The following is a 22068-nucleotide window of genomic DNA, read 5'->3' on the forward strand; positions in this document are numbered from 1 at the left end:
ATAAATGTTCCTTATGTTAAGGATCTAAAAGTTACAGTAAAGAATAAATAGAATTCATGTGGAAGTGATGCATCTTCAGCCTAAATCTATTCAACTACATTAAACTTTATTTATTTAATATTTTAAACAAGAGTAAAACTACATTAAACTTTATTTATTTAATATTTTAAACAAGAGTAAAACTACATTAAACTTTATTTATTTAATATTTTAAACAAGAGTAAAACTACATTAAACTTTATTTATTTAATATTTTAAACAAGAGTAAAACTACATTAAACTTTATTTATTTAATATTTTAAACAAGAGTAAAACTACATTAAACTTTATTTTGTTTAATATTTTAAACAAGAGTAAAACTACATTAAACTTTATTTATTTAATATTTTAAACAAGAGTAAAACTACATTAAACTTTATTTATTTAATATTTTAAACAAGAGTAAAACTACATTAAACTTTATTTATTTAATATTTTAAACAAGAGTAAAACTACATTAAACTTTATTTATTTAATATTTTAAACAAGAGTAAAACTACATTAAACTTTATTTTGTTTAATATTTTAAACAAGAGTAAAACTACATTAAACTTTATTTATTTAATATTTTAAACAAGAGTAAAACTACATTAAACTTTATTTATTTAATATTTTAAACAAGAGTAAAACTACATTAAACTTTATTTATTTAATATTTTAAACAAGAGTAAAACTACATTAAACTTTATTTATTTAATATTTTAAACAAGAGTAAAACTACATTAAACTTTATTTTGTTTAATATTTTAAACAAGAGTAAAACTACATTAAACTTTATTTATTTAATATTTTAAACAAGAGTAAAACTACATTAAACTTTATTTATTTAATATTTTAAACAAGAGTAAAACTACATTAAACTTTATTTATTTAATATTTTAAACAAGAGTAAAACTACATTAAACTTTATTTATTTAATATTTTAAACAAGAGTAAAACTACATTAAACTTTATTTATTTAATATTTTAAACAAGAGTAAAACTACATTAAACTTTATTTTGTTTAATATTTTAAACAAGAGTAAAACTACATTAAACTTTATTTATTTAATATTTTAAACAAGAGTAAAACTACATTAAACTTTATTTATTTAATATTTTAAACAAGAGTAAAACTACATTAAACTTTATTTATTTAATATTTTAAACAAGAGTAAAACTACATTAAACTTTATTTATTTAATATTTTAAACAAGAGTAAAACTACATTAAACTTTATTTTGTTTAATATTTTAAACAAGAGTAAAACTACATTAAACTTTATTTATTTAATATTTTAAACAAGAGTAAAACTACATTAAACTTTATTTATTTAATATTTTAAACAAGAGTAAAACTACATTAAACTTTATTTATTTAATATTTTAAACAAGAGTAAAACTACATTAAACTTTATTTATTTAATATTTTAAACAAGAGTAAAACTACATTAAACTTTAACAGTTACAGATAAAATGAAGTGAACCAACATGTCAGAAATAAGCAACACAATAATAGTATAATACAATAATTAGCACTTTGAGATTTTATTGTAAATGTAAAGTGCGTTATAAATAAAATGTATTATTATTATTAGTAAAACAAGTAAAACAAACATAAGAGTAGAAAAAGGTGTTTTTTTTTAACGTTTTTTTCCGTTAATGATCAGATCACTTTTCACCTTTAATTGTGAAAATCCCAGCCGGAAGTGCGGTGAATTATTTCGTAACCTTGACATTTTGGTGCCCTCAGAGAGGGGAGACAGTAAAGTTTATCGACCGTCTCCTCGGCGGCTCATGTCGGGTTTATAAAACTTTTTAACAAACTTTACAGACACTTCCAGGGAACTTTTCTGAGTTTTGGGGAACTTTTCGTGTCATTTTTCCATTTTTGGACGGAACCGTGAGCCGGAGACACGGAGTTCCGGAGCTGGCAGCGGTGCGCAGCGTCACCTCTTCCTTACTGTAAACCGAAGCTAACCGAAGCTAACAGGCTAGCTCAGCTAGCTCCTAACGGACCGTGACGGAGCCCGGACTGTCACCGTCTCTCCGCGCCTCTTCCCGGGGACCTGGCGGGCTAATCTGACCGGGTCTCTGGCCAAAAACTCCCGAAACTTTTCAACCAAACTTCCCGCAGATGGAGTGTGGAAGCAGCTAACGGTTAGTCCGGGGGAACCGGAGGAAGCAGCCGAACTTCACCGCCCTGCTGTCGCTCCTCGCTTGTCTAAACCAGGTGAGGCTTTATTTTATTCAGCTTTATGCTTCTAAAGTCTGGAACTTCTTCCAGAAAATGTGAGACAGGCCTCAGCTCTGACAATGTTTAAATCCAGGCCGAAAGCAGTTCTGTTTAGCTGTGCATATGACACCTGAAAGTATTTTATCTGCACTCTTCACTTTTTAATTAATAAATTAATGGTTATTTTTAATGGGTTTTTTAATTTTTTCAACGCCTGAATTTATATAGCTGTATATAAAAAATACAGCTATATGTGTTTTAGCCTTTAAGTAGATGGTAAATAATGCTGAGATTATTAATTTCACTTTTGCACAAAAAAAAATGAATAGAATTTTTTTGTATGGTGCAAATTTGCGACAACAGGCATCCTGGTCATTTTGGAGTCAACGCGTTACTCCGGCTCCGGTTTGTAGCATACAGTATGCGACAATAGGCGTTAAGGGGTTACATTTTTATTATTATTTATTATTATTATTTTTTTAAATTATTATTATTATTATTTTTAATTATTATTTTTATTTTATTTATGTATTATTATTATTATTATTATTATTATTATCTTTTTTTTTTCTTTTTTTTTCTTTTTCTTTCTTTTTAATGATTATATTGCCTTCTTGTGATTTTATGTAGCTGTGAAGCACTTTGAATTGTATGAATTGTGCTCCATAAATAAAATTGCCGTGTGTATGAATTGTGCTCCATAAATAAAATTGCCTTGTGTATGAATTGTGCTCCATAAATAAAATTGCCTTGCTTTGCCGGGTTTGAGCTCCAGACCGGCGCCGCCAGGATGGGAGACTCGTCCCCGAACTTCAGCCTCCTGCACCGGATCTGCAAGCTGGTGGTTCTGCTCTGCTTCCTGCACATTTCCGTCACCGTGGTGTTCTACGTGCGCTCCCTGGACATCCGGTTCGCCTTCGTCCAGAACCAGCAGTCCCACCGAGCCTCTCCCGTTCAGGTCCGAGTCCCGGTGACCAAAGAGGCCGAAACCGGGCCGGAGGCGGCCGGGGAGGAGGGGACGCAGCCGGGGAAGAGCCTGGAGAAATGTCCGGAAACATCCCCCCTGCTGGGTGAGTCTGTGTGTGGGTCAGAACCGGGTCTGGAACGGACCGGTACCAGCTGTCATAGTTCAGGGGTTAAAACCCAGTTTAACAGCACCAAGCTGAGGAGGAAGGGTTCTGGACCGGGTTCTGCTGCAGAAACAGTGGGTTCTGCTGCAGAAACAGTGGGTTCTGGTGGGTTCTGCTGCAGAAACAGTGGGTTCTGCTGCAGAAACAGTGGGTTCTGGTGGGTTATGCTACAGAAACAGTGGGTTCTGCTGCAGAAACAGTGGGTTCTGCTGCAGAAACAGTGGGTTCGGTGGGTTCTGCTGCAGAAACAGTGGGTTCTGCTGCAGAAACAGTGGGTTCGGTGGGTTCTGCTGCAGAAACAGTGGGTTCTGCTGCAGAAACAGTGGGTTCTGGTGGGTTCTGCTGCAGAAACAGTGGGTTCTGCTGCAGAAACAGTGGGTTCTGCTACAGAAACAGTGGGTTCTGCTGCAGAAACAGTGGGTTCGGTGGGTTCTGCTGCAGAAACAGTGGGTTCTGCTGCAGAAACAGTGGGTTCGGTGGGTTCTGCTGCAGAAACAGTGGGTTCTGCTGCAGAAACAGTGGGTTCGGTGGGTTCTGCTGCAGAAACAGTGGGTTCTGGTGGGTTCTGCTGCAGAAACAGTGGGTTCTGGTGGGTTATGCTACAGAAACAGTGGGTTCTGCTGCAGAAACAGTGGGTTCTGGTGGGTTATGCTACAGAAACAGTGGGTTCTGGTGGGTTCTGCTGCAGAAACAGTTGGTTCTGGTGGGTTCTGCTGCAGAAACAGTGGGTTCGGTGGGTTCTGCTACAGAAACAGTGGGTTCTGCTGCAGAAACAGTGGGTTCTGCTGCAGAAACAGTGGGTTCTAGTGGGTTCTGCTGCAGAAACAGTGGGTTCGGTGGGTTCTGCTACAGAAACAGTGGGTTCGGTGGGTTATGCTACAGAAACAGTGGGTTCTGCTGCAGAAACAGTGGGTTCGGTGGGTTCTGCTGCAGAAACAGTGGGTTCTGCTGCAGAAACAGTGGGTTCTAGTGGGTTCTGCTGCAGAAACAGTGGGTTCGGTGGGTTCTGCTACAGAAACAGTGGGTTCTGGTGGGTTATGCTACAGAAACAGTGGGTTCTGCTGCAGAAACAGTGGGTTCGGTGGGTTCTGCTGCAGAAACAGTGGGTTCTGCTGCAGAAACAGTGGGTTCTGGTGGGTTCTGCTGCAGAAACAGTGGGTTCTAGTGGGTTCTGCTGCAGAAACAGTTGGTTCGGGTGGGTTCTGCTGCAGAAACAGTGGGTTCTAGTGGGTTTTGCTGCAGAAACAGTGGGTTCTGCTGCAGAAACAGTGGGTTCTAGTGGGTTCTGCTGCAGAAACAGTTGGTTCGGGTGGGTTCTGCTACAGAAACAGTGGGTTCTGCTGCAGAAACAGTGGGTTCGGTGGGTTCTGCTACAGAAACAGTGGGTTCTGGTGGGTTATGCTACAGAAACAGTGGGTTCTGCTGCAGAAACAGTGGGTTCGGTGGGTTCTGCTGCAGAAACAGTGGGTTCTGCTGCAGAAACAGTGGGTTCTGGTGGGTTCTGCTGCAGAAACAGTGGGTTCTAGTGGGTTCTGCTGCAGAAACAGTGGGTTCTGGTGGGTTCTGCTGCAGAAACAGTGGGTTCTAGTGGGTTCTGCTGCAGAAACAGTGGGTTCTAGTGGGTTTTGCTGCAGAAACAGTGGGTTCTGCTGCAGAAACAGTGGGTTCTAGTGGGTTCTGCTGCAGAAACAGTTGGTTCGGGTGGGTTCTGCTACAGAAACAGTGGGTTCTGCTGCAGAAACAGTGGGTTCTGGTGGGTTCTGCTGCAGAAACAGTGGGTTCTAGTGGGTTCTGCTGCAGAAACAGTTGGTTCGGGTGGGTTCTGCTACAGAAACAGTGGGTTCTGCTACAGAAACAGTGGGTTTTGCTGCAGAAACAGTGGGTTCTAGTGGGTTCTGCTGCAGAAACAGTTGGTTCGGGTGGGTTCTGCTGCAGAAACAGTGGGTTCGGGTGGGTTCTGCTGCAGAAACAGTGGGTTCTGCTGCAGAAACAGTGGGTTCTAGTGGGTTCTGCTGCAGAAACAGTGGGTTCGGTGGGTTCTGCTGCAGAAACAGTGGGTTCTGCTGCAGAAACAGTGGGTTCTGCTGCAGAAACAGTGGGTTCTAGTGGGTTCTGCTGCAGAAACAGTGGGTTCTAGTGGGTTTTGCTGCAGAAACAGTGGGTTCTGCTGCAGAAACAGTGGGTTCTAGTGGGTTTTGCTGCAGAAACAGTGGGTTCTAGTGGGTTCTGCTGCAGAAACAGTTGGTTCGGGTGGGTTCTGCTACAGAAACAGTGGGTTCTGCTACAGAAACAGTGGGTTTTGCTGCAGAAACAGTGGGTTCTAGTGGGTTTTGCTGCAGAAACAGTGGGTTCTGCTGCAGAAACAGTGGGTTCTAGTGGGTTTTGCTGCAGAAACAGTGGGTTCTAGTGGGTTCTGCTGCAGAAACAGTTGGTTCGGGTGGGTTCTGCTACAGAAACAGTGGGTTCTGCTACAGAAACAGTGGGTTCTGCTGCAGAAACAGTGGGTTCTGGTGGGTTCTGCTGCAGAAACAGTGGGTTCTGGTGGGTTTTGCTGCAGAAACAGTGGGTTCTGGTGGGTTCTGCTACAGAAACAGTGGGTTCGGGTGGGTTTTGCTGCAGAAACAGTGGGTTCTGGTGGGTTCTGCTACAGAAACAGTGGGTTCTGGTGGGTTCTGTACAGAAACAGTGGGTTCGGGTGGGTTTTGCTGCAGAAACAGTTGGTTCTGGTGGGTTCTGCTACAGAAACAGTGGGTTCGGGTGGGTTCTGCTGCAGAAACAGTGGGTTCTGGTGGGTTCTGCTACAGAAACAGTGGGTTCGGGTGGGTTTTGCTGCAGAAACAGTGTGTTCTGGTGGGTTCTGCTGCAGAAACAGTGGGTTCTGGTGGGTTCTGCTACAGAAACAGTGGGTTCTGGTGGGTTTTGCTGCAGAAACAGTGGGTTCTGGTGGGTTCTGCTGCAGAAACAGTGGGTTCTGCTGCAGAAACAGTGGGTTCGGGTGGGTTCTGCTGGGTTCTGCTGCAGAAACAGTTGGTTCTGGTGGGTTCTGCTACAGAAACAGTTGGTTCTGGTGGGTTCTGCTGCAGAAATAGTGGGTTCTGGTGGGTTCTGCTACAGAAACAGTTGGTTCTGCTGCAGAAACAGTGGGTTCTGCTGGGTTCTGCTGCAGAAACAGTGGGTTCTGCTGCAGAAACAGTGGGTTCTGCTGGGTTCTGCTGCAGAAACAGTTGGTTCTGGTGGGTTCTGCTACAGAAACAGTTGGTTCTGCTGCAGAAACAGTTGGTTCTGGTGGGTTCTGCTGCAGAAATAGTGGGTTCTGGTGGGTTCTGCTGCAGAAACAGTGGGTTCTGCTGGGTTCTGCTACAGAAACAGTGGGGTTCTGCTGGGTTCTGCTGCAGAAATAGTGGGGTTCTGCTGGGTTCTGCTGCAGAAATAGTGGGGTTCTGCTGGGTTCTGCTGCAGAAATAGTGGGTTCTGCTGGGTTCTGCTACAGAAACAGTTGGTTCTGCTGGGTTCTGCTGGGTTCTGCTGCAGAAATAGTGGGTTCTGCTGGGTTCTGCTGCAGAAACAGTGGGTTCTGCTGCAGAAACAGTGGGTTCTGGTGGGTTCTGCTACAGAAACAGTTGGTTCTGCTGCAGAAACAGTGGGTTCTGCTGGGTTCTGCTGCAGAAACAGTGGGTTCTGCTGCAGAAACAGTGGGTTCTGGTGGGTTCTGCTGCAGAAACAGTGGGTTCTGCTGGGTTCTGCTGGGTTCTGCTACAGAAACAGTGGGGTTCTGCTGGGTTCTGCTACAGAAACAGTGGGTTCTGGTGGGTTCTGCTACAGAAACAGTTGGTTCTGCTGCAGAAACAGTGGGGTTCTGCTGGGTTCTGCTGCAGAAATAGTGGGTTCTGGTGGGTTCTGCTGCAGAAACAGTTGGTTCTGCTGCAGAAACAGTGGGTTCTGCTGGGTTCTGCTACAGAAACAGTGGGGTTCTGCTGCAGAAACAGTTGGTTCTGCTGCAGAAACAGTGGGTTCTGCTGGGTTCTGCTGCAGAAACAGTGGGTTCTGCTGGGTTCTGCTGCAGAAATAGTGGGTTCTGCTGGGTTCTGCTGCAGAAATAGTGGGTTCTGCTGGGTTCTGCTGGGTTCTGCTGCAGAAATAGTGGGTTCTGCTGCAGAAACAGTGGGTTCTGCTGCAGAAACAGTGGGTTCTGGTGGGTTCTGCTGCAGAAACAGTGGGTTCTGCTGGGTTCTGCTGCAGAAACAGTGGGTTCTGGTGGGTTCTGCTACAGAAACAGTTGGTTCTGCTGCAGAAACAGTGGGTTCTGCTGGGTTCTGCTGCAGAAACAGTGGGTTCTGCTACAGAAACAGTGGGTTCTGCTGCAGAAACAGTGGGCTCTGGTGGGTTCTGCTGCAGAAACAGTGGGTTCTGCTGGGTTCTGCTACAGAAACAGTGGGTTCTGCTGCAGAAACAGTGGGTTCTGCTGGGTTCTGCTGCAGAAACAGTGGGCTCTGGTGGGTTCTGCTACAGAAACAGTGGGTTCTGGTGGGTTCTGCTACAGAAACAGTGAGGTTCTGGTGGGTTCTGCTGCAGAAACAGTGGGGTTCTGGTGGGTTCTGCTGCAGAAACAGTGGGTTCTGCTACAGAAACAGTGGGTTCTGCTGGGTTCTGCTGCAGAAACAGTGGGTTCTGCTGCAGAAACAGTGGGTTCTGCTGGGTTCTGATGGGTTCTGCTGGGTTCTGCTGCAGAAACAGTGGGTTCTGCTGCAGAAACAGTGGGTTCTGGTGGGTTCTGCTGCAGAAACAGTGGGTTCTGCTGGGTTCTGCTGCAGAAACAGTGGGTTCTGCTACAGAAACAGTGGGTTCTGCTGCAGAAACAGTGGGTTCTGCTGGGTTCTGCTACAGAAACAGTGAGGTTCTGGTGGGTTCTGCTGCAGAAACAGTGGGCTCTGGTGGGTTCTGCTGCAGAAACAGTGGGTTCTGCTGGGTTCTGCTACAGAAACAGTGAGGTTCTGGTGGGTTCTGCTGCAGAAACAGTGGGCTCTGGTGGGTTCTGCTGCAGAAACAGTGGGTTCTGCTGGGTTCTGCTACAGAAACAGTGAGGTTCTGGTGGGTTCTGCTACAGAAACAGTGAGGTTCTGGTGGGTTCTGCTGCAGAAACAGTGGGCTCTGGTGGGTTCTGCTGCAGAAACAGTGGGCTCTGGTGGGTTCTGCTACAGAAACAGTGGGCTCTGGTGGGTTCTGCTACAGAAACAGTGAGGTTCTGGTGGGTTCTGCTGCAGAAACAGTGGGCTCTGGTGGGTTCTGCTACAGAAACAGTGGGTTCTGCTGCAGAAACAGTGGGTTCTGCTACAGAAACAGTGGGCTCTGGTGGGTTCTGCTACAGAAACAGTGGGCTCTGGTGGGTTCTGCTACAGAAACAGTGAGGTTCTGGTGGGTTCTGCTGCAGAAACAGTGGGCTCTGGTGGGTTCTGCTACAGAAACAGTGGGTTCTGCTGCAGAAACAGTGGGTTCTGCTACAGAAACAGTGGGTTCTGCTACAGAAACAGTTGGTTCGGGTGGGTTCTGCTGCAGAAACAGTGGGTTCTGCTGGGTTCTGCTACAGAAACAGTGAGGTTCTGGTGGGTTCTGCTGCAGAAACAGTGGGCTCTGGTGGGTTCTGCTGCAGAAACAGTGGGTTCTGCTGGGTTCTGCTACAGAAACAGTGAGGTTCTGGTGGGTTCTGCTGCAGAAACAGTGGGCTCTGGTGGGTTCTGCTGCAGAAACAGTGGGCTCTGGTGGGTTCTGCTGCAGAAACAGTGGGTTCTGCTACAGAAACAGTGGGCTCTGCTGGGTTCTGCTACAGAAACAGTGGGCTCTGCTGGGTTCTGCTGCAGAAACAGTGGTTTCTGGTGGGTTCTGCTGCAGAAACAGTGGGTTCTGCTGGGTTCTGCTGCAGAAACAGTGGGTTCTGCTGCAGAAACAGTGGGTTCTGGTGGGTTCTGCTGCAGAAACAGTGGGTTCTGCTGGGTTCTGCTGGGTTCTGCTACAGAAACAGTGGGTTCTGCTGCAGAAACAGTGGGCTCTGGTGGGTTCTGCTGCAGAAACAGTGGTTTCTGGTGGGTTCTGCTGCAGAAACAGTGGGTTCTGCTGGGTTCTGCTGCAGAAACAGTGGGTTCTGCTGCAGAAACAGTGGGTTCTGGTGGGTTCTGCTGCAGAAACAGTGGGTTCTGCTGGGTTCTGCTGGGTTCTGCTACAGAAACAGTGGGGTTCTGCTGGGTTCTGCTACAGAAACAGTGGGTTCTGGTGGGTTCTGCTACAGAAACAGTGGGTTCTGGTGGGTTATGCTACAGAAACAGTGGGTTCTGCTGCAGAAACAGTGGGTTCTGGTGGGTTATGCTACAGAAACAGTGGGTTCTGGTGGGTTCTGCTGCAGAAACAGTGGGTTCTGGTGGGTTCTGCTGCAGAAACAGTGGGTTCTGGTGGGTTCTGCTGCAGAAACAGTTGGTTCTGGTGGGTTCTGCTGCAGAAACAGTGGGTTCGGTGGGTTCTGCTACAGAAACAGTGGGTTCTGCTGCAGAAACAGTGGGTTCTGCTGCAGAAACAGTGGGTTCTAGTGGGTTCTGCTGCAGAAACAGTGGGTTCGGTGGGTTCTGCTACAGAAACAGTGGGTTCGGTGGGTTATGCTACAGAAACAGTGGGTTCTGCTGCAGAAACAGTGGGTTCGGTGGGTTCTGCTGCAGAAACAGTGGGTTCTGCTGCAGAAACAGTGGGTTCTAGTGGGTTCTGCTGCAGAAACAGTGGGTTCGGTGGGTTCTGCTACAGAAACAGTGGGTTCTGGTGGGTTATGCTACAGAAACAGTGGGTTCTGCTGCAGAAACAGTGGGTTCGGTGGGTTCTGCTGCAGAAACAGTGGGTTCTGCTGCAGAAACAGTGGGTTCTGGTGGGTTCTGCTGCAGAAACAGTGGGTTCTAGTGGGTTCTGCTGCAGAAACAGTTGGTTCGGGTGGGTTCTGCTGCAGAAACAGTGGGTTCTAGTGGGTTTTGCTGCAGAAACAGTGGGTTCTGCTGCAGAAACAGTGGGTTCTAGTGGGTTCTGCTGCAGAAACAGTTGGTTCGGGTGGGTTCTGCTACAGAAACAGTGGGTTCTGCTGCAGAAACAGTGGGTTCGGTGGGTTCTGCTACAGAAACAGTGGGTTCTGGTGGGTTATGCTACAGAAACAGTGGGTTCTGCTGCAGAAACAGTGGGTTCGGTGGGTTCTGCTGCAGAAACAGTGGGTTCTGCTGCAGAAACAGTGGGTTCTGGTGGGTTCTGCTGCAGAAACAGTGGGTTCTAGTGGGTTCTGCTGCAGAAACAGTGGGTTCTGGTGGGTTCTGCTGCAGAAACAGTGGGTTCTAGTGGGTTCTGCTGCAGAAACAGTGGGTTCTAGTGGGTTTTGCTGCAGAAACAGTGGGTTCTGCTGCAGAAACAGTGGGTTCTAGTGGGTTCTGCTGCAGAAACAGTTGGTTCGGGTGGGTTCTGCTACAGAAACAGTGGGTTCTGCTGCAGAAACAGTGGGTTCTGGTGGGTTCTGCTGCAGAAACAGTGGGTTCTAGTGGGTTCTGCTGCAGAAACAGTTGGTTCGGGTGGGTTCTGCTACAGAAACAGTGGGTTCTGCTACAGAAACAGTGGGTTTTGCTGCAGAAACAGTGGGTTCTAGTGGGTTCTGCTGCAGAAACAGTTGGTTCGGGTGGGTTCTGCTGCAGAAACAGTGGGTTCGGGTGGGTTCTGCTGCAGAAACAGTGGGTTCTGCTGCAGAAACAGTGGGTTCTAGTGGGTTCTGCTGCAGAAACAGTGGGTTCGGTGGGTTCTGCTGCAGAAACAGTGGGTTCTGCTGCAGAAACAGTGGGTTCTGCTGCAGAAACAGTGGGTTCTGCTGCAGAAACAGTGGGTTCTAGTGGGTTCTGCTGCAGAAACAGTGGGTTCTAGTGGGTTTTGCTGCAGAAACAGTGGGTTCTGCTGCAGAAACAGTGGGTTCTAGTGGGTTTTGCTGCAGAAACAGTGGGTTCTAGTGGGTTCTGCTGCAGAAACAGTTGGTTCGGGTGGGTTCTGCTACAGAAACAGTGGGTTCTGCTACAGAAACAGTGGGTTTTGCTGCAGAAACAGTGGGTTCTAGTGGGTTTTGCTGCAGAAACAGTGGGTTCTGCTGCAGAAACAGTGGGTTCTAGTGGGTTTTGCTGCAGAAACAGTGGGTTCTAGTGGGTTCTGCTGCAGAAACAGTTGGTTCGGGTGGGTTCTGCTACAGAAACAGTGGGTTCTGCTACAGAAACAGTGGGTTCTGCTGCAGAAACAGTGGGTTCTGGTGGGTTCTGCTGCAGAAACAGTGGGTTCTGGTGGGTTTTGCTGCAGAAACAGTGGGTTCTGGTGGGTTCTGCTACAGAAACAGTGGGTTCGGGTGGGTTTTGCTGCAGAAACAGTGGGTTCTGGTGGGTTCTGCTACAGAAACAGTGGGTTCTGGTGGGTTCTGTACAGAAACAGTGGGTTCGGGTGGGTTTTGCTGCAGAAACAGTTGGTTCTGGTGGGTTCTGCTACAGAAACAGTGGGTTCGGGTGGGTTCTGCTGCAGAAACAGTGGGTTCTGGTGGGTTCTGCTACAGAAACAGTGGGTTCGGGTGGGTTTTGCTGCAGAAACAGTGTGTTCTGGTGGGTTCTGCTGCAGAAACAGTGGGTTCTGGTGGGTTCTGCTACAGAAACAGTGGGTTCTGGTGGGTTTTGCTGCAGAAACAGTGGGTTCTGGTGGGTTCTGCTGCAGAAACAGTGGGTTCTGCTGCAGAAACAGTGGGTTCGGGTGGGTTCTGCTGGGTTCTGCTGCAGAAACAGTTGGTTCTGGTGGGTTCTGCTACAGAAACAGTTGGTTCTGGTGGGTTCTGCTGCAGAAATAGTGGGTTCTGGTGGGTTCTGCTACAGAAACAGTTGGTTCTGCTGCAGAAACAGTGGGTTCTGCTGGGTTCTGCTGCAGAAACAGTGGGTTCTGCTGCAGAAACAGTGGGTTCTGCTGCAGAAACAGTGGGTTCTGCTGCAGAAACAGTGGGTTCTGCTGGGTTCTGCTGCAGAAACAGTTGGTTCTGGTGGGTTCTGCTACAGAAACAGTTGGTTCTGCTGCAGAAACAGTTGGTTCTGGTGGGTTCTGCTGCAGAAATAGTGGGTTCTGGTGGGTTCTGCTGCAGAAACAGTGGGTTCTGCTGGGTTCTGCTACAGAAACAGTGGGGTTCTGCTGGGTTCTGCTGCAGAAATAGTGGGGTTCTGCTGGGTTCTGCTGCAGAAATAGTGGGGTTCTGCTGGGTTCTGCTGCAGAAATAGTGGGTTCTGCTGGGTTCTGCTACAGAAACAGTTGGTTCTGCTGGGTTCTGCTGGGTTCTGCTGCAGAAATAGTGGGTTCTGCTGGGTTCTGCTGCAGAAACAGTGGGTTCTGCTGCAGAAACAGTGGGTTCTGGTGGGTTCTGCTACAGAAACAGTTGGTTCTGCTGCAGAAACAGTGGGTTCTGCTGGGTTCTGCTGCAGAAACAGTGGGTTCTGCTGCAGAAACAGTGGGTTCTGGTGGGTTCTGCTGCAGAAACAGTGGGTTCTGCTGGGTTCTGCTGGGTTCTGCTACAGAAACAGTGGGGTTCTGCTGGGTTCTGCTACAGAAACAGTGGGTTCTGGTGGGTTCTGCTACAGAAACAGTTGGTTCTGCTGCAGAAACAGTGGGGTTCTGCTGGGTTCTGCTGCAGAAATAGTGGGTTCTGGTGGGTTCTGCTGCAGAAACAGTTGGTTCTGCTGCAGAAACAGTGGGTTCTGCTGGGTTCTGCTACAGAAACAGTGGGGTTCTGCTGCAGAAACAGTTGGTTCTGCTGCAGAAACAGTGGGTTCTGCTGGGTTCTGCTGCAGAAACAGTGGGTTCTGCTGGGTTCTGCTGCAGAAATAGTGGGTTCTGCTGGGTTCTGCTGCAGAAATAGTGGGTTCTGCTGGGTTCTGCTGGGTTCTGCTGCAGAAATAGTGGGTTCTGCTGCAGAAACAGTGGGTTCTGCTGCAGAAACAGTGGGTTCTGGTGGGTTCTGCTGCAGAAACAGTGGGTTCTGCTGGGTTCTGCTGCAGAAACAGTGGGTTCTGGTGGGTTCTGCTACAGAAACAGTTGGTTCTGCTGCAGAAACAGTGGGTTCTGCTGGGTTCTGCTGCAGAAACAGTGGGTTCTGCTACAGAAACAGTGGGTTCTGCTGCAGAAACAGTGGGCTCTGGTGGGTTCTGCTGCAGAAACAGTGGGTTCTGCTGGGTTCTGCTACAGAAACAGTGGGTTCTGCTGCAGAAACAGTGGGTTCTGCTGGGTTCTGCTGCAGAAACAGTGGGCTCTGGTGGGTTCTGCTACAGAAACAGTGGGTTCTGGTGGGTTCTGCTACAGAAACAGTGAGGTTCTGGTGGGTTCTGCTGCAGAAACAGTGGGGTTCTGGTGGGTTCTGCTGCAGAAACAGTGGGTTCTGCTACAGAAACAGTGGGTTCTGCTGGGTTCTGCTGCAGAAACAGTGGGTTCTGCTGCAGAAACAGTGGGTTCTGCTGGGTTCTGATGGGTTCTGCTGGGTTCTGCTGCAGAAACAGTGGGTTCTGCTGCAGAAACAGTGGGTTCTGGTGGGTTCTGCTGCAGAAACAGTGGGTTCTGCTGGGTTCTGCTGCAGAAACAGTGGGTTCTGCTACAGAAACAGTGGGTTCTGCTGCAGAAACAGTGGGTTCTGCTGGGTTCTGCTACAGAAACAGTGAGGTTCTGGTGGGTTCTGCTGCAGAAACAGTGGGCTCTGGTGGGTTCTGCTGCAGAAACAGTGGGTTCTGCTGGGTTCTGCTACAGAAACAGTGAGGTTCTGGTGGGTTCTGCTGCAGAAACAGTGGGCTCTGGTGGGTTCTGCTGCAGAAACAGTGGGTTCTGCTGGGTTCTGCTACAGAAACAGTGAGGTTCTGGTGGGTTCTGCTACAGAAACAGTGAGGTTCTGGTGGGTTCTGCTGCAGAAACAGTGGGCTCTGGTGGGTTCTGCTGCAGAAACAGTGGGCTCTGGTGGGTTCTGCTACAGAAACAGTGGGCTCTGGTGGGTTCTGCTACAGAAACAGTGAGGTTCTGGTGGGTTCTGCTGCAGAAACAGTGGGCTCTGGTGGGTTCTGCTACAGAAACAGTGGGTTCTGCTGCAGAAACAGTGGGTTCTGCTACAGAAACAGTGGGCTCTGGTGGGTTCTGCTACAGAAACAGTGGGCTCTGGTGGGTTCTGCTACAGAAACAGTGAGGTTCTGGTGGGTTCTGCTGCAGAAACAGTGGGCTCTGGTGGGTTCTGCTACAGAAACAGTGGGTTCTGCTGCAGAAACAGTGGGTTCTGCTACAGAAACAGTGGGTTCTGCTACAGAAACAGTTGGTTCGGGTGGGTTCTGCTGCAGAAACAGTGGGTTCTGCTGGGTTCTGCTACAGAAACAGTGAGGTTCTGGTGGGTTCTGCTGCAGAAACAGTGGGCTCTGGTGGGTTCTGCTGCAGAAACAGTGGGTTCTGCTGGGTTCTGCTACAGAAACAGTGAGGTTCTGGTGGGTTCTGCTGCAGAAACAGTGGGCTCTGGTGGGTTCTGCTGCAGAAACAGTGGGCTCTGGTGGGTTCTGCTGCAGAAACAGTGGGTTCTGCTACAGAAACAGTGGGCTCTGCTGGGTTCTGCTGCAGAAACAGTGGTTTCTGGTGGGTTCTGCTGCAGAAACAGTGGGTTCTGCTGGGTTCTGCTGCAGAAACAGTGGGTTCTGCTGCAGAAACAGTGGGTTCTGGTGGGTTCTGCTGCAGAAACAGTGGGTTCTGCTGGGTTCTGCTGGGTTCTGCTACAGAAACAGTGGGTTCTGCTGCAGAAACAGTGGGCTCTGGTGGGTTCTGCTGCAGAAACAGTGGTTTCTGGTGGGTTCTGCTGCAGAAACAGTGGGTTCTGCTGGGTTCTGCTGCAGAAACAGTGGGTTCTGCTGCAGAAACAGTGGGTTCTGGTGGGTTCTGCTGCAGAAACAGTGGGTTCTGCTGGGTTCTGCTGGGTTCTGCTACAGAAACAGTGGGGTTCTGCTGGGTTCTGCTACAGAAACAGTGGGTTCTGGTGGGTTCTGCTACAGAAACAGTTGGTTCTGCTGCAGAAACAGTGGGGTTCTGCTGGGTTCTGCTGCAGAAATAGTGGGTTCTGGTGGGTTCTGCTGCAGAAACAGTTGGTTCTGCTGCAGAAATAGTGGGTTCTGCTACAGAAACAGTGGGGTTCTGCTGCAGAAACAGTTGGTTCTGCTGCAGAAACAGTGGGTTCTGCTGGGTTCTGCTGCAGAAATAGTGGGTTCTGCTGGGTTCTGCTGCAGAAATAGTGGGTTCTGGTGGGTTCTGCTGCAGAAATAGTGGGTTCTGCTGGGTTCTGCTGCAGAAACAGTGGGTTCTGCTGCAGAAACAGTGGGTTCTGGTGGGTTCTGCTGCAGAAACAGTGGGTTCTGCTGGGTTCTGCTGCAGAAACAGTGGGTTCTGGTGGGTTCTGCTACAGAAACAGTTGGTTCTGCTGCAGAAACAGTGGGTTCTGCTGGGTTCTGCTGCAGAAACAGTGGGTTCTGCTACAGAAACAGTGGGTTCTGCTGCAGAAACAGTGGGCTCTGGTGGGTTCTGCTGCAGAAACAGTGGGTTCTGCTGGGTTCTGCTACAGAAACAGTGGGTTCTGCTGCAGAAACAGTGGGTTCTGCTGGGTTCTGCTGCAGAAACAGTGGGCTCTGGTGGGTTCTGCTACAGAAACAGTGGGTTCTGGTGGGTTCTGCTACAGAAACAGTGAGGTTCTGGTGGGTTCTGCTGCAGAAACAGTGGGGTTCTGGTGGGTTCTGCTGCAGAAACAGTGGGTTCTGCTACAGAAACAGTGGGTTCTGCTGGGTTCTGATGGGTTCTGCTGGGTTCTGCTGCAGAAACAGTGGGTTCTGCTGCAGAAACAGTGGGTTCTGGTGGGTTCTGCTGCAGAAACAGTGGGTTCTGCTGCAGAAACAGTGGGCTCTGGTGGGTTCTGCTACAGAAACAGTGGGTTCTGGTGGGTTCTGCTACAGAAACAGTGAGGTTCTGGTGGGTTCTGCTGCAGAAACAGTGGGGTTCTGGTGGGTTCTGCTGCAGAAACAGTGGGTTCTGCTACAGAAACAGTGGGTTCTGCTGGGTTCTGATGGGTTCTGCTGGGTTCTGCTGCAGAAACAGTGGGTTCTGCTGCAGAAACAGTGGGTTCTGGTGGGTTCTGCTGCAGAAACAGTGGGTTCTGCTGGGTTCTGCTGCAGAAACAGTGGGTTCTGCTACAGAAACAGTGGGCTCTGGTGGGTTCTGCTGCAGAAACAGTGGGTTCTGCTGGGTTCTGCTACAGAAACAGTGGGTTCTGGTGGGTTCTGCTGCAGAAACAGTGGGCTCTGGTGGGTTCTGCTGCAGAAACAGTGGGTTCTGCTGGGTTCTGCTACAGAAACAGTGAGGTTCTGGTGGGTTCTGCTGCAGAAACAGTGGGCTCTGGTGGGTTCTGCTGCAGAAACAGTGGGTTCTGCTGGGTTCTGCTACAGAAACAGTGAGGTTCTGGTGGGTTCTGCTGCAGAAACAGTTGGTTCTGCTACAGAAACAGTGGGTTCTGCTGGGTTCTGCTGGGTTCTGCTGCAGAAACAGTGGGTTCTGCTACAGAAACAGTGGGTTCTGCTGCAGAAACAGTGGGCTCTGGTGGGTTCTGCTACAGAAACAGTGAGGTTCTGGTGGGTTCTGCTGCAGAAACAGTGGGTTCTGCTACAGAAACAGTGGGTTCTGCTGGGTTCTGCTGGGTTCTGCTGGGTTCTGCTGCAGAAACAGTGGGTTCTGCTGGGTTCTGCTGGGTTCTGCTGGGTTCTGCTGCAGAAACAGTGGGTTCTGCTACAGAAACAGTGGGTTCTGCTGGGTTCTGCTGGGTTCTGCTGGGTTCTGCTGCAGAAACAGTGGGTTCTGCTACAGAAACAGTGGGTTCTGCTGCAGAAACAGTGGGCTCTGGTGGGTTCTGCTACAGAAACAGTGAGGTTCTGGTGGGTTCTGCTGCAGAAACAGTGGGCTCTGGTGGGTTCTGCTGCAGAAACAGTGGGTTCTGCTGGGTTCTGCTACAGAAACAGTGAGGTTCTGGTGGGTTCTGCTACAGAAACAGTGGGCTCTGGTGGGTTCTGCTACAGAAACAGTGAGGTTCTGGTGGGTTCTGCTGCAGAAACAGTGGGCTCTGGTGGGTTCTGCTGCAGAAACAGTGGGTTCTGCTACAGAAACAGTTGGTTCGGGTGGGTTCTGCTGCAGAAACAGTGGGTTCTGCTGGGTTCTGCTACAGAAACAGTGAGGTTCTGGTGGGTTCTGCTGCAGAAACAGTGGGCTCTGGTGGGTTCTGCTGCAGAAACAGTGGGTTCTGCTGGGTTCTGCTACAGAAACAGTGGGGTTCTGGTGGGTTCTGCTGCAGAAACAGTGGGTTCTGCTGGGTTCTGCTGGGTTCTGCTGCAGAAACAGTGGGTTCTGGTGGGTTCTGCTACAGAAACAGTGGGCTCTGCTGGGTTCTGCTGCAGAAACAGTGGGTTCTGCTGCAGAAACAGTGGGTTCTGCTGGGTTCTGCTGGGTTCTGCTGGGTTCTGCTGGGTTCTGCAGCCCCTCGGTGAGCTCGGCCACATGTTCCCACCTCTGGCTGTGTGCTGCAGCTGTGATGAAAGAGGACGGCCGCCTGTTTCCTCAGCTGGAACACGGCGGCCGTCCGGAGGTCAGAGGTCAGAGCCGGGCTGCTTCCTGCTTCTGAAGGTCAGAGGTCAGAGGTCAGAACCGGGCTGCGTCCTGCTTCTGGAGGTCAGAGGTCAGAACTGGGCTGCTTCCTGCTTCTGGAGGTCAGAGGTCAGAACCGGGCTGCGTCCTGCTTCTGGAGGTCAGAGGTCAGAGCCGGGCTGCTTCCTGCTTCTGAAGGTCAGAGGTCAGAGCCGGGCTGCGTCCTGCTTCTGGAGGTCAGAGGTCAGAACCGGGCTGCGTCGGAGGCGGGTCAGACGCCGTTTTCAGAATCAGAATCAGAAAAAACTTTATTTATCCCCGAAGGGCGAAGAGCGTTACATTAAAAGAAGAACAAGAAAATGGAATCACAAAGAAATAAATAAAAATTAAAATAAATAAATAAAGTAAGGTGTCGATAAAATTAAAACGACAATGTGATTAAAGTGACATTGTAGTTAAAGTGTCACGGTGATGTTGCACATCAGGACATGAGATCCAAACGGACCTCATGTCCTGAGGCTGTTCTGGGAGGTCAGGACTGTTTTTATATCAAATCTGGGAACGTCTTAGAAATGGCGGCCAGTCGGTTTCTGGTGGTTAAGGTTAGCTGAGCAATTTTATCGATATTTTTTTTCCGGATAAAGTATCTTTTTTTTTTTTTTTTTTTTTTTTTTTTTTTTTGCCATGAGTATCAATTTAAAAAAAAATATTATTATTTTTTTTTTTTTTTTAATTTATTAATTAATGCATTCATTTATTTATTTTTTAAGCAAACTTTATTGAAAAGTCAGACGCTCCAAGTGAAAACACAGAACATTAATATAATACAACACGTTTTAACCTGCCAACATGTGATAAATGAGTTCATAAAAATGTTATAAAGTGTTTTAACCGTGTTGTCCTCAGTGGGCGCCCTGCGGGTGGAGTTCGGCTCCGCCGTCAGCCTGGAGCAGATAAAGAAGGAAAACCCCGAGGTGCAGATGGGCGGGCGCTACAAACCCAAAGACTGCCAGGCGCTGCAGAAGGTCGCCATCATCATCCCGTTCAGGAAGCGGGACGAGCACCTGAAGTACTGGCTGTACTACCTGCTGCCCATCCTGAAGAGGCAGCAGCTGGACTACGGAGTCTACATCATCAACCAGGTACGCCGCCGCCGTGCTGCTGTGACTCATCGCAGGAAAGGTTTCCTTTCAGTCTGAGTAACTGCAGCATCAGGTGGTTTTTCCTGCAGTTTTCTGTTTAATTAAGGCGTGAACACTTTGTCTCTATGTGTCGTACGTCGGGAGAAACTTCAGAATCGGGAACTTTACGGATCCCAGAGGAAACTTAACAGAAAAAAATAACATTAAAGGATAAAATATATCAAACAAATGAGAATAAAAACAGAAAAATAAGATAAAATCTCTCGTAAGATATGTAGAAAAATAACTATATAAAGTATCTAACTGAAGTACTCCCGTATATTAAGAATATGAAAAGTTCAGAGTGTACCGGATTCATGATGGTGCCAGGTGATAAATAAAAAAGGTGATGAATAAAAAACTGGAAAACGGTAGAATAACCAGCAACAAACAGCTGAAGCTTACAGTCCTGAGTCCGATGGTCGGGGGAGGAAAGAATGTTTGTTCAGAATGAGACACGTCCTGGTTCAATAAAGAAAATAAAAAGCTGCTGTGAGAGACAGAGAGGGGCCTGATAACTGAAGGCTCTGCCTCCCAAACTGGCAGCTGGTTCCTCAGAGAGGGGCCTGATAACTGAAGGCTCTGCCCCCCAAACTGGCAGCTGGTTCCACAGAGAGGGGCCTGATAACTGAAGGCTCTGCCTCCCAAACTGGCAGCTGGTTCCACAGAGAGGGGCCTGATAACTGAAGGCTCTGCCTCCCAAACTGGCAGCTGGTTCCACAGAGAGGGGCCTGATAACTGAAGGCTCTGCCTCCCAAACTGGCAGCTGGTTCCACAGAGAGGGGCCTGATAACTGAAGGCTCTGCCTCCCAAACTGGCAGCCGGTTCCACAGAGAGGGGCCTGATAACTGAAGGCTCTGCCTCCCAAACTGGCAGCTGGTTCCACAGAGAGGGGCCTGATAACTGAAGGCTCTGCCTCCCAAACTGGCAGCTGGTTCCACAGAGAGGGGCCTGATAACTGAAGGCTCTGCCTCCCAAACTGGCAGCTGGTTCCACAGAGAGGGGCCTGATAACTGAAGGCTCTGCCTCCCAAACTGGCAGCTGGTTCCACAGAGAGGGGCCTGATAACTGAAGGCTCTGCCTCCCAAACTGGCAGCCGGTTCCTCAGAGAGGGGCCTGATAACTGAAGGCTCTGCCTCCCAAACTGGCAGCTGGTTCCACAGAGAGGGGCCTGATAACTGAAGGCTCTGCCTCCCAAACTGGCAGCTGGTTCCACAGAGAGGGGCCTGATAACTGAAGGCTCTGCCCCCCAAACTGGCAGCTGGTTCCTCAGAGAGGGGCCTGATAACTGAAGGCTCTGCCTCCCAAACTGGCAGCTGGTTCCACAGAGAGGGGCCTGATAACTGAAGGCTCTGCCTCCCAAACTGGCAGCTGGTTCCACAGAGAGGGGCCTGATAACTGAAGGCTCTGCCTCCCAAACTGGCAGCCGGTTCCACAGAGAGGGGCCTGATAACTGAAGGCTCTGCCTCCCAAACTGGCAGCTGGTTCCACAGAGAGGGGCCTATAACTGAAGGCTCTGCCTCCCAAACTGGCAGCTGGTTCCACAGAGAGGGGCCTGATAACTGAAGGCTCTGCCTCCCAAACTGGCAGCTGGTTCCACAGAGAGGGGCCTGATAACTGAAGGCTCTGCCTCCCAAACTGGCAGCTGGTTCCACAGAGAGGGGCCTGATAACTGAAGGCTCTGCCTCCCAAACTGGCAGCCGGTTCCTCAGAGAGGGGCCTGATAACTGAAGGCTCTGCCTCCCAAACTGAAGGCTCTGCCTCCCAAACTGGCAGCTGGTTCCACAGAGAGGGGCCTGATAACTGAAGGCTCTGCCTCCCAAACTGGCAGCTGGTTCCACAGAGAGGGGCCTGATAACTGAAGGCTCTGCCTCCCAAACTGGCAGCTGGTTCCACAGAGAGGGGCCTGATAACTGAAGGCTCTGCCCCCCAAACTGGCAGCTGGTTCCTCAGAGAGGGGCCTGATAACTGAAGGCTCTGCCTCCCAAACTGGCAGCTGGTTCCTCAGAGAGGGGCCTGATAACTGAAGGCTCTGCCTCCCAAACTGGCAGCTGTCCTGGTTCTGATTGGCTTACACATCGACCCTTCAGTAGTGAGTGTTTACTGACTCGTGATGATGTAACTGCATGTGTAACATTTCTTCTTCTGCTGCTGCTGCTGCTGCTGCTCTGTTTATGACTCACAGGTGTTCTTCTTCTTCTTCTTCTGCTGCTGCTCTGTTTATGACTCACAGGTGTTCTTCTTCTGCTGCTGCTGCTCTGTTTATGACTCACAGGTGTTCTTCTTCTTCTTCTGCTGCTCTGTTTATGACTCACAGGTGTTCTTCTTCTTCTTCTGCTGCTGCTGCTGCTGCTGCTGCTGCTGCTGCTCTGTTTATGACTCACAGGTGTTCTTCTTCTTCTTCTTCTGCTGCTGCTGCTGCTGCTCTGTTTATGACTCACAGGTGTTCTTCTTCTGCTGCTGCTGCTGCTGCTGCTCTGTTTATGACTCACAGGTGTTCTTCTTCTTCTTCTTCTGCTGCTGCTCTGTTTATGACTCACAGGTGTTCTTCTTCTTCTTCTTCTGCTGCTGCTCTGTTTATGACTCACAGGTGTTCTTCTTCTTCTTCTGCTGCTGCTGCTCTGTTTATGACTCACAGGTGTTCTTCTTCTGCTGCTGCTGCTGCTGCTCTGTTTATGACTCACAGGTGTTCTTCTTCTTCTTCTGCTGCTGCTGCTGCTGCTCTGTTTATGACTCACAGGTGTTCTTCTTCTTCTGCTGCTGCTCTGTTTATGACTCACAGGTGTTCTTCTTCTTCTGCT

General features: G+C 48.8%; 1 protein-coding gene across 2 annotated transcripts in view; it reads left to right on the forward strand.

The window, feature by feature from the left end:
* The first annotated feature begins 1738 nt into the window (after positions 1 to 1738).
* The window catches only part of b4galt1l (DP-Gal:betaGlcNAc beta 1,4- galactosyltransferase, polypeptide 1, like), a 41628-nt gene continuing 21298 nt past the window's right edge, over positions 1739 to 22068 (forward strand). The window contains exons 1-3 of one of the 2 annotated variants that reach the window (XM_075482053.1): positions 1739 to 2250; positions 3029 to 3323; positions 18993 to 19228. In XM_075482053.1, coding sequence (XP_075338168.1) covers positions 3044 to 3323; positions 18993 to 19228 — 516 coding nt within the window. In that variant the 5' untranslated portion in view covers positions 1739 to 2250; positions 3029 to 3043. Of the gene's footprint in view, positions 2251 to 3022; positions 3324 to 18992; positions 19229 to 22068 lie in introns of both variants that reach the window. The other variant, XM_075482052.1, reaches the window with a different exon arrangement.

The sequence above is a fragment of the Odontesthes bonariensis genome, chromosome 13 (assembly GCF_027942865.1).
Source record: "Odontesthes bonariensis isolate fOdoBon6 chromosome 13, fOdoBon6.hap1, whole genome shotgun sequence".
NCBI lineage: Eukaryota > Metazoa > Chordata > Actinopteri > Atheriniformes > Atherinopsidae > Odontesthes > Odontesthes bonariensis.